This window comes from Periplaneta americana, chromosome 1, assembly GCF_040183065.1.
Source record: "Periplaneta americana isolate PAMFEO1 chromosome 1, P.americana_PAMFEO1_priV1, whole genome shotgun sequence".
In the NCBI taxonomy this organism is placed as follows: domain Eukaryota; kingdom Metazoa; phylum Arthropoda; class Insecta; order Blattodea; family Blattidae; genus Periplaneta; species Periplaneta americana.
This window is the reverse complement of record NC_091117.1, coordinates 92,106,824-92,122,522: the sequence shown is the minus strand read 5'-3', so window position 1 is coordinate 92,122,522 and position 15,699 is coordinate 92,106,824. Positions and strand designations below refer to the sequence as shown.

The 15,699-nt window shown below is 31.9% G+C and overlaps 1 protein-coding gene across 6 annotated transcripts in view; it reads right to left on the bottom strand.

The window, feature by feature from the left end:
- The window catches only part of Rilpl (Rab interacting lysosomal protein like), a 107,010-nt gene that overhangs the window by 37,597 nt on the left and 53,714 nt on the right, over window positions 1-15,699 (bottom strand). For 3 of the 6 annotated variants that reach the window (XM_069824048.1, XM_069824040.1, XM_069824052.1), the window contains one exon: window positions 7,544-7,708. The exons of the other annotated variants lie outside the window; for them this stretch is intronic. In XM_069824048.1, coding sequence (XP_069680149.1) covers window positions 7,544-7,708 — 165 coding nt within the window. The remainder of the gene's footprint in view (window positions 1-7,543; window positions 7,709-15,699) is intronic. 6 annotated transcript variants of the gene reach the window in all.

Below are 15,699 nucleotides of genomic sequence, written 5' to 3'. Positions count from 1 at the left end.
ATGGCGAGGAGCAGTTTGATGATCATTGTGCATGCAAGTGCACATATTTATTTTTGTAGCAGCTGCAACACTCAGAACAAGACTGAGATATTTGATAGTTTTCTATAGAATTTCAAAATAGATTGATTTAAAAATAATGGATCTTTGCTTCAGATTTACACATTTATGCAGTGTTCCCATCTAATAATAAATTAAATCAGGTGTTGTTCAGATCGTTCTGTCTTTCATTTAAAATCAGTCAAACTAATTACTGTCTCAGAGTGAAATAGTGATTTTGTGGTATATCATAATCCATGGTGAGATTTATATGCTGTAGTATAGAGTAAAAAGTGTGAAATATTGCTTATAACGTTTTAACTTTTAGTTTTATTGAAAAATGCTGTGCAGAAGAGTTGTTTGGATAAATCAATTAATTCTGCACATGTTTGTAAAACAGTAATTTTTAATTTTGTACAGAATGTGCAAAATAATGTTTTTTTTTAATGATCCTATATTGTTTTTTTTTTAATGTTTGTAATCTCCAGGTCTTAAAACATAATATGAAATAGTAATGTTTGTTTAAGTCAAATAATGTTTTAAGTCTATGTTGGAAATTGTTTAATACTTTCAGCAGTGTTGCTCTGCTGATTTGTTACACCTCATAGCTAATCTTTCTTTCTAACTACTGTAGGTCATTAACTGGTTTTAGTAGACTCTCTTCTTCAGACAGCTCCATAAGAAAGAAACTAATGGGTTTAGATGAGAGCATCTTGGGGACCATCAAACTCTTAGACCCGTAACACACTACACTGAGAATTATGAACTATGTAATATGTGTGGAGACAGCTTAGCAATGCTTTGGTCTTCACACTATAGCGAGAATTATGTTGCTAGAGTCCCTTGATAATAACTGAATGTAAGGGTTAAGACAATGAGCACACTCCTTCTGACTGGTTGAATTCAATCATGACTTCCATTAACATACACTAATTAAATCTACAGGTACAAGTATGTACTCAAATAAAAGTCAATTTGGTCGATGAAATAATAAATCCCTAATTATCTGTAATGTCTGGCCTCCGGAGTCCCTTTACAATGAGAGTTAAGACATTGATCCCATCAATAATTAAAATATGTAATGATTTGATAGCACTGAAAATAGAAAAAAACAATCTCTTGTGAAAACTATAAGGGTTATTCCATGCAAAACAGTACGCTTTTGAACCATGATGTCTCAAAAGTTAAATATATTGTAGTAGGTTATTTTGTATGTTCTAAATATGAATTTCACGCAATATTATATTTATATCCTTCATAGTTTGGCAGCAATCAGCATTTAAAATATTAGTTTAGCAAAGAACACGGTTTCATTCACTGAAGTTTTCTTACTATGTAAAAGAAGATGGAAAAGTGATTTCAATGCAATTCGAAAGAAGAGAGCATTGTCTATAAATTCCCTCAAAATGAAAAAAAAAATTAGAATTTTGTAAGTAGTTACCCACCGTAAAATAATTTTAAATAATATAGAACACAAAATGCAATTCATTTTTACACACGAAAAAACATGTGTTTAATTCTTTAGGGTATATTGAGTCCACTGTGAAAATTTCAGAATATTGACTTAAATATCATGTCAGTTTTTAATAAAAATAACTCACCGGAACAAAGGAGCTCAGCTGATAGGCTCTCCCGTCATACAGAATGTTGTGCGATCAAGGTCAGGGAGACAAACATTTGAGATTAGTCATAATTATGAAGTCTCGCGAATGCTGTGACCGCCACACATAGCAAGCGATTTTCAACCATCGGAACAAAAATTAATAATTTTATTAATTTAATTATTCATAGGTTTTTTGAGATAACGTCATAAAACTTGAGAGATGGATTAAGAATAAGATTTTCTTCTTGGTACATTCGAATATAAAACTAAATCTTTTTTTCAATGAGGTGTTTTTATGAGCATCCCTTAATATTCGAATTAGTCTTTAAGGTATTAAAATATGGTTGTTCAGCTTTACAATGGCGTCTCTTTAGTTTCGATGACACCTCATATAGGGTGTCTAGAATATTTCAAATTATGGATAGCATGTAACTGCCACCCATTTTTCAATCATCCATATGACTAAAATATGAATGATATGGCGGTCATACTTGGCAGTTTAATTTATTTTCATAATAACATTATTATATTAAAAGTCCAAAAAAATTCATGACATCACTGGCATATTCTTAAAATTTTGTATGAAATGATCCATAACCAAAACCTATATATTTTTTATAGATATTAAACAAATTTGATAAGTAATTTTATAATATATATTATTTTAAAATATAATTTATTATACAAGGTGGCCCACATAAAGTGTTACAAGCTAATATCTCTTAAATGGATCAATATAACTCAATGCTGACTTCTCCTACAATTTTCAGAGATGGAGTCTTCATGATAGTTTCATGGACAACATTTCAGCATGCCCCAAAATGGGGTTCTGAGGCAGTAACTTCAGAATTTCAAATGGAGTGATGATATAACTTTTCGATATTTTAATTGTCCTAAACAAATTAAGCAACTTTTGTTTAAAACATTTTTTTCTATACTGAAATTCTGAAATGGTATAGGGTGTTTGAAACCAGACATATCTGATACAGATAAATAATAATAAACCATGCTATAACTTTACATGGGATATGATGATGGAGACTGGATTAATCTTATACAGGATAGGGACTGATGGCGGGCTTATGTGAGGGTGGCAATGAACCTGCCTTAAAAGCCATTTGTAAGTAAGTAATAACTTTACATAATTTTATTAATTGCTCAAAATTAGCTTAATTAATATCTAAACACATAGTAAATCTTTTCTAAAAAATTTTAGTTCTATTTATTTCAGTATCATGATATCAAAGCCACCTCAACACTCAAAATATGTGGCTGGCCATGTTGAAGAAGAACCTTTCCACAAGAATCACCAAGTGCTTAGATGTTAATGGAGGCTACTTCGAGCACTTAATGACATAATGTAAAGTAAATACCTTGGTATTTATTCATTTCCTTATTCATTTTGTAATATTTTCTACTACTATATATTTCATTGAAAACATCCTGTAACTGCTCAACAATTTATTTAAAAAAATGTTTCAATAAATGTTGCCTAGTTTATTGAGGGGAACAAAAATATTTAAAAAAAAATTTCATGGTTTCATTTAAAAATCTGAAGATGTACCCTGGTGCCCCCTAAAGGGGCTCCGGGGAAATACTGCCCATATCACAGTTTGGAAGAGCCCTTCCTCCCAATAATATTTAGAAGACAAAGTATTCGGTTTTATTTATTCATTTAAGAAATAGTAACTTGTAACACTTTATGTGGGCCACCCTGTATATAAAAATTATTATTACAGCTAGTTTATCACAGAGGAATAGGGAAACCTGTTAACTTGTATTTACTAGAAGCAAAGTCATCATAAGTGCTTACTAGATTATGCAACAAGGTAGATGATGTTTGGATCCTGTGTCTCAACTCTTATATTCAACTATTATCGAGGAACTCTATATGTTCCTACACAGTGGAATCATCTCTGTATAAATAATTAAAACATTAATTTTTTTAGGCCATATGAAAGGCAGTTTGATATGAGCTGACAGAAATAAAGTTACATGAATTTAAACAGTTGACTTTCTATTAATTGTTCAACTTTATTCACTTCATATAAGTTTTATAGGCTATAATTTCGCTAGGTTACCTGTGTGAAAGGGAAATACAGGTGGTGAGGACAGCTATGTTTTCAAAAAATCGCTAGCCAACCAATGTCAGCTATGTCGCATTTTGAGCACAACTTTTTGCCAAGGGAAAGCATTTTCCATAGCTCGACAAACAGATTACATATTTTTCGTTGTAGTGTGTTCAGGCATTACACTTCTGCCAATCCATTTTCCTGAGCTCTCTTGATTCAAGTAGTTTATCACCTTCCTTCCAGAATGTGCCAGGGAATCATCATCTTACAACAAGGTATCTTCTTGAATTGCTCTTGGCTCTCCCGGGAATAAAGTCGCACAAGCTAGAACTATCTAATTTTGCAGAAGGTTAAAAAGAGCTCTAAATTTAAATTTACATATATTAAAAATGGCTCCATAATGTAGTTATCAATTAATCCAACCCACACGTTAGCTTTCTGGCAATGTTGGGTATGGTCTTCTACCATCTATTGTGGATACTCTGGAGATCAGTAACGATTTATAGCACCACTGAATTAGAAAGTACTATTGTACTTTGTAGTACAGTAGTGAGTGTGGTTTATTGTTGTTGCGTGTTTCGGGAGAACAGCCCTAGAAACCGAAAGAGATGCATATAAAAATGGTGATATAATTAATTCATTGTTAGAGCAGGTATCTTTTTTCGAGAAGAAACAATATTGAAAGAAAGAAAGAAAGTTTTAAATTTATTTTATTACAAATTTTCCTCATTAGAGGATTGCCATGAGGACAAAATATAGTCTGACAATTTGTGTGATTGTATAAAAGAAAATTAACATTACACATATAAGTCTTATCAAAAACTAATAACAAGAGCGTGACAAAGGCTGACCTACTCTGATAACAAATGTAAAACTGCCTGGAATCTGATAAATAAAGAAAGGTCTAGTAACTCCCAAAATCAAATAAACAATCATAATATATCGCCGGAAGAGTTTAATGAATTTTTCATTAACTCGGTGGACAAAATCAAATCCAAAATTCAATGCTCTGAGCTATCCCCTATGGGAATACTAACCGAAAATAACAAAATCTCATGTACTTTTAAATGGAGAGAGGTCACCACTGAAGAGGTATGGAATATAATAAAAACTTTGAAAAAATCAAATTCAAAAGATGTTTATGATATGTCAAATGATTTTTTTTTTTAAGTTATAAATTCAATTTATATTCCTCTTACAAATATGATCAATATTTGTCTAAAACAAGGTCTATTTCCAGATCAACTAAAAATTTCGAAAGTAATCCCAATTTATAAAAAGGCAATAGATCAAGTCCAAATAGTTACAACCAATCTCTATCATTCCAGTGCTATCTAAGATAATTGAATATGTAATTTTCAATCAAATTTGTGACCACTTTGAAAATTCAAATCTCTTTAGTACTAACCAATTTAGCTTTAGAAAAAGGAAATCAACAAATGATGCAATTGAGCTTTTAATAACTGAAATTTTAAGAAATTTTGAAAATAGGTCACAAGTTAATGCTGTGTTTTGCAATCTCTCCAAAGCGATTGTGTTGATCACGACTTAATTTTATCAAAATTAGAATTTTATGGTATTCGAGGGAATACACTAAATATTTTTAGAACCTATCTTCATGGCAGAAGGCAATTAGTCTCAATAGGTGAAAATTGGTCAAGTCTCTCCAGTATACATTATGGTGTTCCACAAGGCTCAATAATTGGTCCACTGCTATTCTTAGTAGCAATAAATGATCTTCCTAAATTCATTAAAGCTATAACAATTATGTATGCTGATGACACTACATTCTTATGTTCTAGCTCTACTCTGAATGAATTACATGCTCTAACCAATGATATTCTATCACAGATGGCTTTATGGTTTGAATCTAATGGTTTTTTCCTTAATCAAGAAAAGACTATCAACATAAGTTTTACCCTAAATCATGTAATAAAAAAGGACAACATACAAAACTATACTTTTTATAGACTCCAGAGTAACATGGGAAAAACATATCGAATATATATGCACAAAATTATCAAGAGTTATATATTTATTAAAGAAATTAGTGACTTGCATTTCTCAAAATTATTTAAGATGTGCCTAACTTTTCGTTCTTTCAGTCGATAATTAAGTATGCCTTAATTTTCTGGGGAAATGGTAGCAAAATTGGGAGTGTCTTGATTTTGCAAAAAAAAGCCATTAGAATTCTATGTCAATCAAACTATCTTGAACATTATCGACCTCTTTTCAAACAATCACAGATATTAACTGTCATAAATTTATATATATACGACCTAGTCCTTTACACTCGACAAAATATAGACAATTACTCATTAATAGCCAATATACATGATTATGAAATTAGAAATAGTGAACAAATTAATATTCCATACTGTAGATTACATAAAACTAGTACAAATTTTTCTATCATGGGGATGAAATTATATAATAAGCTTCCCAGTCAATATTATAAGTTACCAACCAATAGTTTCAAAGCTAGATTTTATAATTGGCTTTTAATTAATCCTTTCTACTCTGTAAATGAGTTTCTTAACATAAATTCATACAAAATTATTTTTTAATAAATAAAGTTATTTACATTTAGTTACAATTATTACATTAAGAGTGAAGTGTTTTCATTAATTTTAGAGTTTCAAAATGTTTTGTGTTTTCATTCTAATTAAACTTTACTGTTTTCAATTATATGTGTATTTTCAAATGTATGTTGTGATGAAGCCTATCACTGTATGTTTAATGGCTTAATAAACTGAATTGAATTGAATACACCATCAATGACTATTTTTCAGAAAGATAATCTTAAAAAGAGTTTTCATTGCAATCTGATATGGACAAGTAATATGGTGCGAATTAAACTTTTCTGTTGGTCGTGCAGCCACTACTGGTGTCACACAAGTTGCGTCGGTTCATGGCCCAACTACTAATAGCATCAAGATTCGACTGTGGCTCATAGTGTTGTTACAGTAACCATCTGAAATTCTACAATTTTTTGTTTTACCACAGATCCTAGACAGATGTCCATACTCTGTGTAGGGAAAGACGTATTTTACATCAAACTTGTTTTACAAACATATGTGAAATATGTCGATTTAGCCTACTTCGAACAACTTTTATACACGGCATTTTTCAATAAAAGCAAAAATTTAAATGTTATAAGCAATGTTTCATACTTTTTACATACTCTGTATGTAGCAGAACAGTGGGTGTATTGTACATATCCGACAATGTTCAGATAATCAAATAAAAAGACGTATTTGCAAATTAGTGAGGAGAGTTCACAAAATTACTGTTTTACGAAAAAAGAAATTACTGTGCAAACAAGTTTCAGCAATTGAGGCCTTGAAATAACAAAGGTGCTAAGTACTAAAAATAAGAAACAAAGTTATTTGAGAAAAACTGATACTACAAAGGCCTGTGGAGTAATGTCCTGCATTAGGTACCAGTCATGGTTTAAACTGCTTAGAGGTCTCATTGTACTTTCCCTGAAATAGGACACAGCATATATCAACGTGAAAAATCTCAGTTTCAAAGAAGACAATAGCACTTAGCACCTTACATATTAAAGCCTCAATTCACGTAAACAGGTGCTTTTATATTGGTTTAGCCTAACACATACATTTTATTTTGTAAATGTTCAAAGCTAAAGCAAATGATATGTGCTGGGTCACATGTTACATTCTCATGAGTCAGGGATCTGTCCTAGCACAGAAATTATGAGCAAAGACTCTGTTTACTGGTTACCAGTGCCCAAATCCAGCTCTGATATATTGTTACAAAACTACAACTATCAGTGCAAAATAAGAACCCAGTCAACAAGCAGCATGCTTACAAGTTGTGTTGTGCAGAACCAGGCTTTCTCCGACTGGGTGAGGCCATGGCGGCAACAGCACTGGTAGGGGGAGGTCTGCCGGGGGAAGGGACGGAGGGGGAGGGGAACACCACGGCCATTGCAGCAGCAGGACGAGCACCGAACTTCCTCTGAGCATGCGACCACCTTGACAGCGACACAGATTGGAGGATCACGCAAGATGACAAGCATAACACCAAACCAGCAGTTTCTCCTTCTTCATCACCTACTAACTTCACTAATTGTACGCAATTCAAAGCAACAGTTGCAATTACATATGTACTTGGATAAAATGAAAACAGGAGTGTGTTAGTTTAAATTAAATGCCACGTAATTTTAATTATTATTCTTTAAGAAAGTTGCAAATATGAAACATTATTCACTCTCCATTATTGTAACTCACATACGGAAAATTCTTGTTAACATTACAGGAAATTACTCACAGACAAATAAATTCTGATGTACCAGTAGTTAAATATACGAATTTCTCCCATTATTTTTGTAATCTAACAATAAATTTAGTCTAACCAGAATTACGCTCATTCACAGTCTTTTTCTTTTACGAAAAGGAAATAACAATAATAGTCTAAGTTGAAAGACTAATAATAAAACTTACTGTTACATAAACATTTTCTAAGACAATGATAAAATAAGAATTTCACACAATAGATCCTGTTTTCATTTAATTCCATTATACAACAGCATCAAACAATGTGGCTACATTACAACGAAATAAAGAATTATGTAACTCAACACCATAATGGGAACATAAATATTTAAAAAGTCAGGGAGGCACAAATTATGGACAATTAAAATATTTAACACTAATTAAACTAAAATATAATACATATACAAATTTTATTTCCACATTAGAATAAGCGCAAAAATACTATCTTGAACTGTAAAATGTACATTAACTAATGAATGGGAGAAACTCACGACAAGAGAAAGACAAGAAATATCATTTCTAGAGACAGTTTTTGCAGCTTTTTGCCAAAAAATATTTCTGCTTATATTTCAGTAAAAATGTCTAATAATTCCTTTATAGAAAATTTCTCTCTTTAATTTTAAATTAAGTGAGAAACAATAACTAATACAGTTATGAATAATTAATTAAATAATAAAAGTGCATCTTTTTACATAAATTTTTAAATACGATAAGTGTGCAACAAGATAAGTCCTGTCTTAAACCCGAAAATAAAAATAACCAAAACTAGTGTTGAGTTACTAAAGTAAAGTAATGGTCTGAAACAATAAAGTGCATTTCGTTATTATTCATGCTAACTCAATTCATCAGTAACACAACCAACAATTTTACTTAATTATATAGTATATGCAAATATACATAAAGCAATGGAAGATCTAAAAAAAAAACCACACCACTACAACACATGCTTCATATTCACAATATTGCTTTTCTTTTTATTTCCATTGTTTATATGAAATTCAACTCTAAAAAGAAATACTATTTCCACCTTTTAAGAATATAACTCAAATAATTGAGTTTTAATGCAATTAATAGAATTTCAAGATAACTTCGAACATAATTTGAAAACTGGAATATTCTACAAGAGAACAAGTATATATTAATTTGAAGAGTAAAAGTAAATTGTAGAAAATATGATGGAGAGAACTGAAAATTGAGAAACTGAATATAAAAAAAAAAATACACATGAATTAATGAGAAAAAATTACTCTTAAGTAACATCACTTAAAAAAACACTCCACAAACCACAACAATATACTGTAGTTGGATCAGGAATGTAACAGAGCTTCCTCTGATAATGGAAAAAGATGTCAAGTTGAAACTAGTCCTTTCTCATTCTCACTAACTTACCATGTCATGTATTTTTAATTGCATATTTAATTTCAGTTCTCAATTTAATACACATAAAATACATCCTGCTACAAAATTTGTATAACTTAAATAACAATACACTGCTAAAATAACACTCAAGCAAAGAACTATTGCATATGTAAGATTTAAGGTTTTCTTGGTGTTCAATGTGGTGCAGGGTTTAGGATCATTGTACCATGTCACAGATGTAAAAACAATCAAAATGACATGTTACCTCCACCATCAAGGAAGACAAGGAAGGGAGAATCTATATTCTGTTAGATCTATTACCAGGAATAATTAGCTTCCAGAATTGGTAACAGACCAGAGATAGGTCCTCTATACAAGCACAAGAGCACATGAACACCTGAAAAAAAGCTTGACATAATAATGCCCTTTTAATTACTTCAACTATTTTTGTTCAGTGATTTAATGTTCAAAATTTTCGAATCCTATTCCTGCGAAACATGAAAGTGTTTTTAAAGGTCTGCATGTTTGGAGCACAGTTTTATCTTTCCAACTGCGGAATAGACTAAGGCAAATTTTTTCTTAGTGTTTGTGACTGTCTGGTAAACAGCTTTACACACATTGAGGATGGTGCGAGTAGACAGAAAGAAAGCATCTCTCTTCCTTGGAGCTCGCTCTCTTTCTACTATCCCCTTTCACAAAAATGTCCAGTTAAAAGGATGGCATCAGGATTTTTTTCTAGAAAAACTCAACTAGACAAAATAATATTCTTTGTTCAGATAGTGACATTTGACATTTCTATATGAAGGTGTGTTACTGCGTTTTGCTGTTTTAATAGAAAATAATTTATAATCCTATATGTTAGTTTACAGTTTAACAGTCTTTCTAATAAACCATGTATAGTTTTTATACGAGACTTATGCAGTTGGGACAGAAAACATTACTAATAAACTATGCATAAGCGATGGATGTATAAACAGCCTGTAACTATACATGGGAATTGTTTTGCAGTAGTTATACACGAAACCCCTTGTTTAAACGTTGTATATAGAGACAAAAATGGTCATCCTTCTAACAGCTATTTATATTTATTGTCATTTTATGACGAACATTGCCGTGTAACCACAGAAGAACAAACCAAAGAGCACAGAACAATTAGAGTAATACAGCTGTAGCTGTATTCTTTCACCAAAATACAGCATGGCAATCGATCAGGCCCAGTTGTACTATCAATACTTAGCGTGGCACACTAGTGCTCACTATCGGATGAATAGAGAACCTCAGTTATTTTATTACCTTTCCTAATGAAGTAATGGCGAAAATATGACGTAGCTATGTAACAGTTGTACTGTTATACACGATGTATGTAGTGATTATTAGTAAGGAATTTACACATGACTTATGAACAAGCTATTCGTTGTGTAAGTATAGACAGTTAAATGTCTATATAAGAGATTTTATTAGTAAGATCGTAATAGTTTAGTTTAGATTAGATTAGTGTTCTTTATGTATATCCTATTTTAAGTGAATAAAACTGTGTACTCTGTAGTGTTTTTGTATTAAACAATGAACTGCACTGAGAAAATATTAAGCAAAGGGACAATGTCTTATGACGATAAATCAGAAATTAAAAGGTCAGTTCTGATACATCCCATGTAATGATATTCAGAGCTTCAATATCTTCCACAACAATAGTAAGGGTGAGTCCTATAAATTATTTTTTAGTTTCTTTTCTGAATTAGTACCTATTTATTTATTTTATTGGCATTGACTTGGTACATCAATTTTTGTCAACTGTTTTAATTTTAGCCTTAAAAGTCGAAAACCACTGCCAACATGTTAGGACCGTGTTCTTTGAGAAGTTGCCAGAGTACTAGAGAGCATACCACAAAAAGTCTGTGGGAACTAAAGGATTATACAGCCAAACTCTATATAAAAAAAATGCCAAACAAATAACATTCGACAAATTTTTCATCTGGTTAGATTAGTACATTGCAGAATAAAAAATAATGAGTAGTGCGTGTTGTGCATTGGATTCATGGTTTCACCTCCAGAAATGAACCAGCTTCAATTTATTACAAAAGGTAAAAATATAATTTATAATATATGATGAATTATAATTTTCAATAGGAAAGTGGTGGAATACTGTATGGTACAACAAATTTTTCAGTCTCTCTCCATTTTATTAAGTGTTTCAGCTTAATAAGTTCAATTTGCTGATTTTTTCCAAAAATGTCTTAAGAGAGTTTCACTGTATTTTGTTTGCTGATATTTCTGCAATAGTAGATAGTGACTCTTTCACATTCATTTGTTCTGAACATAAGATTTTTCAAAGTAAATTCTATAACTTCTATCTCAGAGTCAAAATGTTTAGTACTTTGGCTACTGGTACATAGTGAGAGAAAAGTTTACAGTATATACCAGCTCCCGCTCCTTCTGATTGATTTAATTTGGAGCCATCTGTAAAAATATACAGCTTGGAAGCTTCTGGGAATCTGGTATGAATTGTTTCTATTCTTAATAATCTGAGTATTTCTGGGAAAGTATGTTGTTTCCTTACTTCTTCTAACAGATGAAGTTATGATTCATATTGTATGTATTCAAACAGATTCGTAGCCTTAATTGCAGTTTCTGCTTCAAAATTGAGATGTATATATTTTAAATAATTTTCTATTTTCTGTACTGGAGGTGTTCGAGTTTTCAGTCGAATATTATACTATTCTGTGCATGGTTTATCACTGGTTGTGTTTAATTTTATGAATATTTTTGATGCATTATTTATTATCTCTTCTGATATTAGCTTATTTTCTGTACATGATTGCATTGCTGTCACTGGTGTTGTTTTTACTGTGGTGCATCACAAAAAAGAAATTAATGGAAATGTATTCTTGGACATTCTCATCAATTATGCAGTCTCCCAGCTACAGAAAACGCAAAAGAATGTCATATTCCAGCAAGATGGAGCACCCCTTCATTAGACACGATTTGTTTGGAATATTCTTGATGAAAATTCCCAAATCAGTGGACAGACAAAGACAGCTCAGTAATTCAATGGACTCCTAAGACCACCAGATATTACACCATTATTTTTTTTTTTGCGAGGAGAGAGTGGAAGGGGGATTATGTCAAAGATGATTTATAAAGCTCCAGATATTGTCATCTTGTGACAGCACACGCACAAACAAATGTTGCAAAATGTGTGACATGAAATTGAATACTGCTTGTATATTTTGTGTGCTACAAGAGGTACACATATTGTAGTTAATTTTTTTATTTTATTGGGTTATTTTACGACCCTGTATCAACGTCTCAGTTATTTAGCATCTGAATAATATGAAGGTGATAATGCCAGTGAAATGAGTCCGGGGTCCAGCACCGATAGTTACCCAGCATTTGCTCATATTGAGTTGAGGGAAAACCCAGGAAAAAACCTCAACCAGGTAACTTGCCCCGACCGGGATTCGAACCCAGGCCACCTGGTATCGCAGCCAGATGCGCTGACCGTTACTCCACTGGTATGGACATGTTGTAGTTTACCATGTTCTTTTATGCATACATACTTATGTTTAAATTTGTGTTTTATTACCAGTATTCATAAAAATAGTAATAATTTATAGGCACCCAGTACACTTTCCAACATACAGAACCTATTTAACCATACTGTTAGCAGTACTAGCTAACTATACAAAGAATCATACGTGAATACTGATATGACAGATATGCAATACAAAATCTTAAAATAAATGCATTTTAAAATTATTTACTCCTCCATATCGGTCACAAGTGACATGCATATAACTAATGAGATGGTCTTCTGCATATACCAAATCTGTTCCAGAATGATTAGTAATGGAATTGGGAAATACCATTTCTGTGTTGTGAATTTCTTGGACCATGAAAAAGTGTGATGCAAAATTTCTGCAATTTTGCAACAGATTATAGATGTAAAACATATGTTTCAGAACTACTTACAGGTTCTGTTAACAGAAAAGATAGGAAAGGGAAAGATATTTATGTGATCCCTTGCCGAGAGATATTTATTCTCCAGGAATGGACGTCAAAAAGCAATACAGGATGGATAATTATGTATACAGCATTTAGAAAAAAGACTATGTGGGCCTACATAGTGTTTTGGAAAAAGACTATCACATGAAGAGAACTTGATATGAACTGATATTCAGGATCATTGATAACAATCTCTATAAGGATTATTAAATTCGGAGAAAGGATGCACGCATATACACACATACACATAGGCGGAGCTATAGAGGGTGATTGGGGGGGAGGGGCACTGCATTCCCAAACTTGTCTCAACTCATTCTTTATTATTAACATTAGAAAATATTAAATTCAAAAGATTTTTTTTTTTTTCCTTTTGTTTATGATTAAGTTTCTGTGCTTAAATTGACGAATTAATGTCTTCAGATCATGTGTCTGGATTAAAATATTCATTTTAAATTTCTGAATGTATAAAAATTTCTATACCTCATTTGACGAATGGAAGCACAGTACCAGTAATGTTTCTTTTGTAACAGCCTGTACTCATGTGTTAGAAATCTGCAGATGTTCAGGATGCCACTTGGAGAAATATGAATAACATACTGCAGAACAATGCAGAAAAAAAAAAGTGATCCCGGTATAATGTTTAAACTTAAAGACAAGAGATTAAGTAAAATAATTATAATTCACATTTCATATGATATCTTCAGGAAGGTAAGCTTCAGATAAAGTTTCTGTTAGCACTGTTACATAGTATTACTGATGTATTCATGTGTTTGTGTATGAGAGAGAAAATAGGGAGATTGTTTTAAGTTATGCCCTATTATAATTAGTAGTAGACTTACAGTTCGAGCTCTATATAACTTGGTCCGAAACATCACAGATATGGATGTAACACGGTAAGAAATATGTCCCCCCAGAAAATACCTTTATTAAATTATCATATTCCAATAATTATATTGTACCACGGTCAAGCTATAATGGGGGAAGAAGGTAAATAATGTCCCCCATAACCTTGTTTATCAGGATTCTATGGTTTGGTTTCGCTTTGCCCCCCCCCTCCCCCCAAGGAAACTGTTCTCTCTCTGCCTATGCACATACACATTGTATTTCATAGCATATTTGCAAATAAATAAAAAATTTCGCACCATGCTGAACACCACAAAAATCTTAAATCATACCATAAGCACTCTTCGTAGTTATGTGATTAATTACTGTCTCTACTGCTGTTCTTGAGATTGTTATACAATTATGCTCATTTTCTACTAGTATGAAATATACTGAATGAAGAAACAACAGCAAAGAAAATGGAAGTAACCTAAGAAAAGCAGTCCTGACATTACTAATGATTACCATAAATTCAATATTGGAAATGCCATATTTTCAGAACAAAGAGTCAATGCACTGGCCATTTGCTAATAATGCGAGTCTGTACACTGAGGACAACTGTAACTGACATTACAGAAGGCATTTCAGATTAATTTACAAAACAATTCAGATTTGCTAAAGTCTGATTCCCATTTTATAATACTGCACATGTGCTTCTATCATTTTTTTTGTCCAGAATGATTTTCTTGGGTACTCTTATAGAAGGTACTCCCACTGACTGCAGTATAAGAACAGCTATTCCACATCACCACAGCAATGCTTATCAACATGATGCTTCCACACTGCATATTCCCATTCGAACAGTCTTGCACTGTTATGCATTTGTAAGTAGTACTGTATTTTAAGCCACTATTTTATACTGTACTTTCAATTTTAAGAAGTTAGCTCTACAAATATGTTAAAGTTCAAGCATTAAATGTGGATTGTGTTAATAATAAATTTAAAACAATAAATAAAAAATTACAGATTTAAAATACACAGAAAAGAATGAACTATTTTCATGGAACTATACTTGTTTAGAATTCTTGCATTATACAGAATGTTAAAAAAAAAAAAAAAAAAAAAAAGGTATCCAATATTTTAGGAGATGATAATATGCATGGAAACAAGGAATAAATGTCTAATAAACATGGGTCCTACAACACATACTTTCTGAGATCTGAACACTTGTTCATAGTAGGTGCTCAATTTGATGTCCATTTATGGCAATGCATTTCTCTGCCCTACAATACAGCAGACTACCAGATAATCATACTGTAGTTGACACCCCTGGCATGGAATACTGATACGTCACAAGGAATACTGAAAACAAAAGTTTGGTTGTGGATATGAGTGGGTTTCAGCAGAGATGATGTTGTGAATTTTCATAATCGGCATGTGTAGGCTGATGAAAATTCCCATGCAGTTGAAGAAATAAGGTATCAGCACCGATTCTCGATCAACGTAT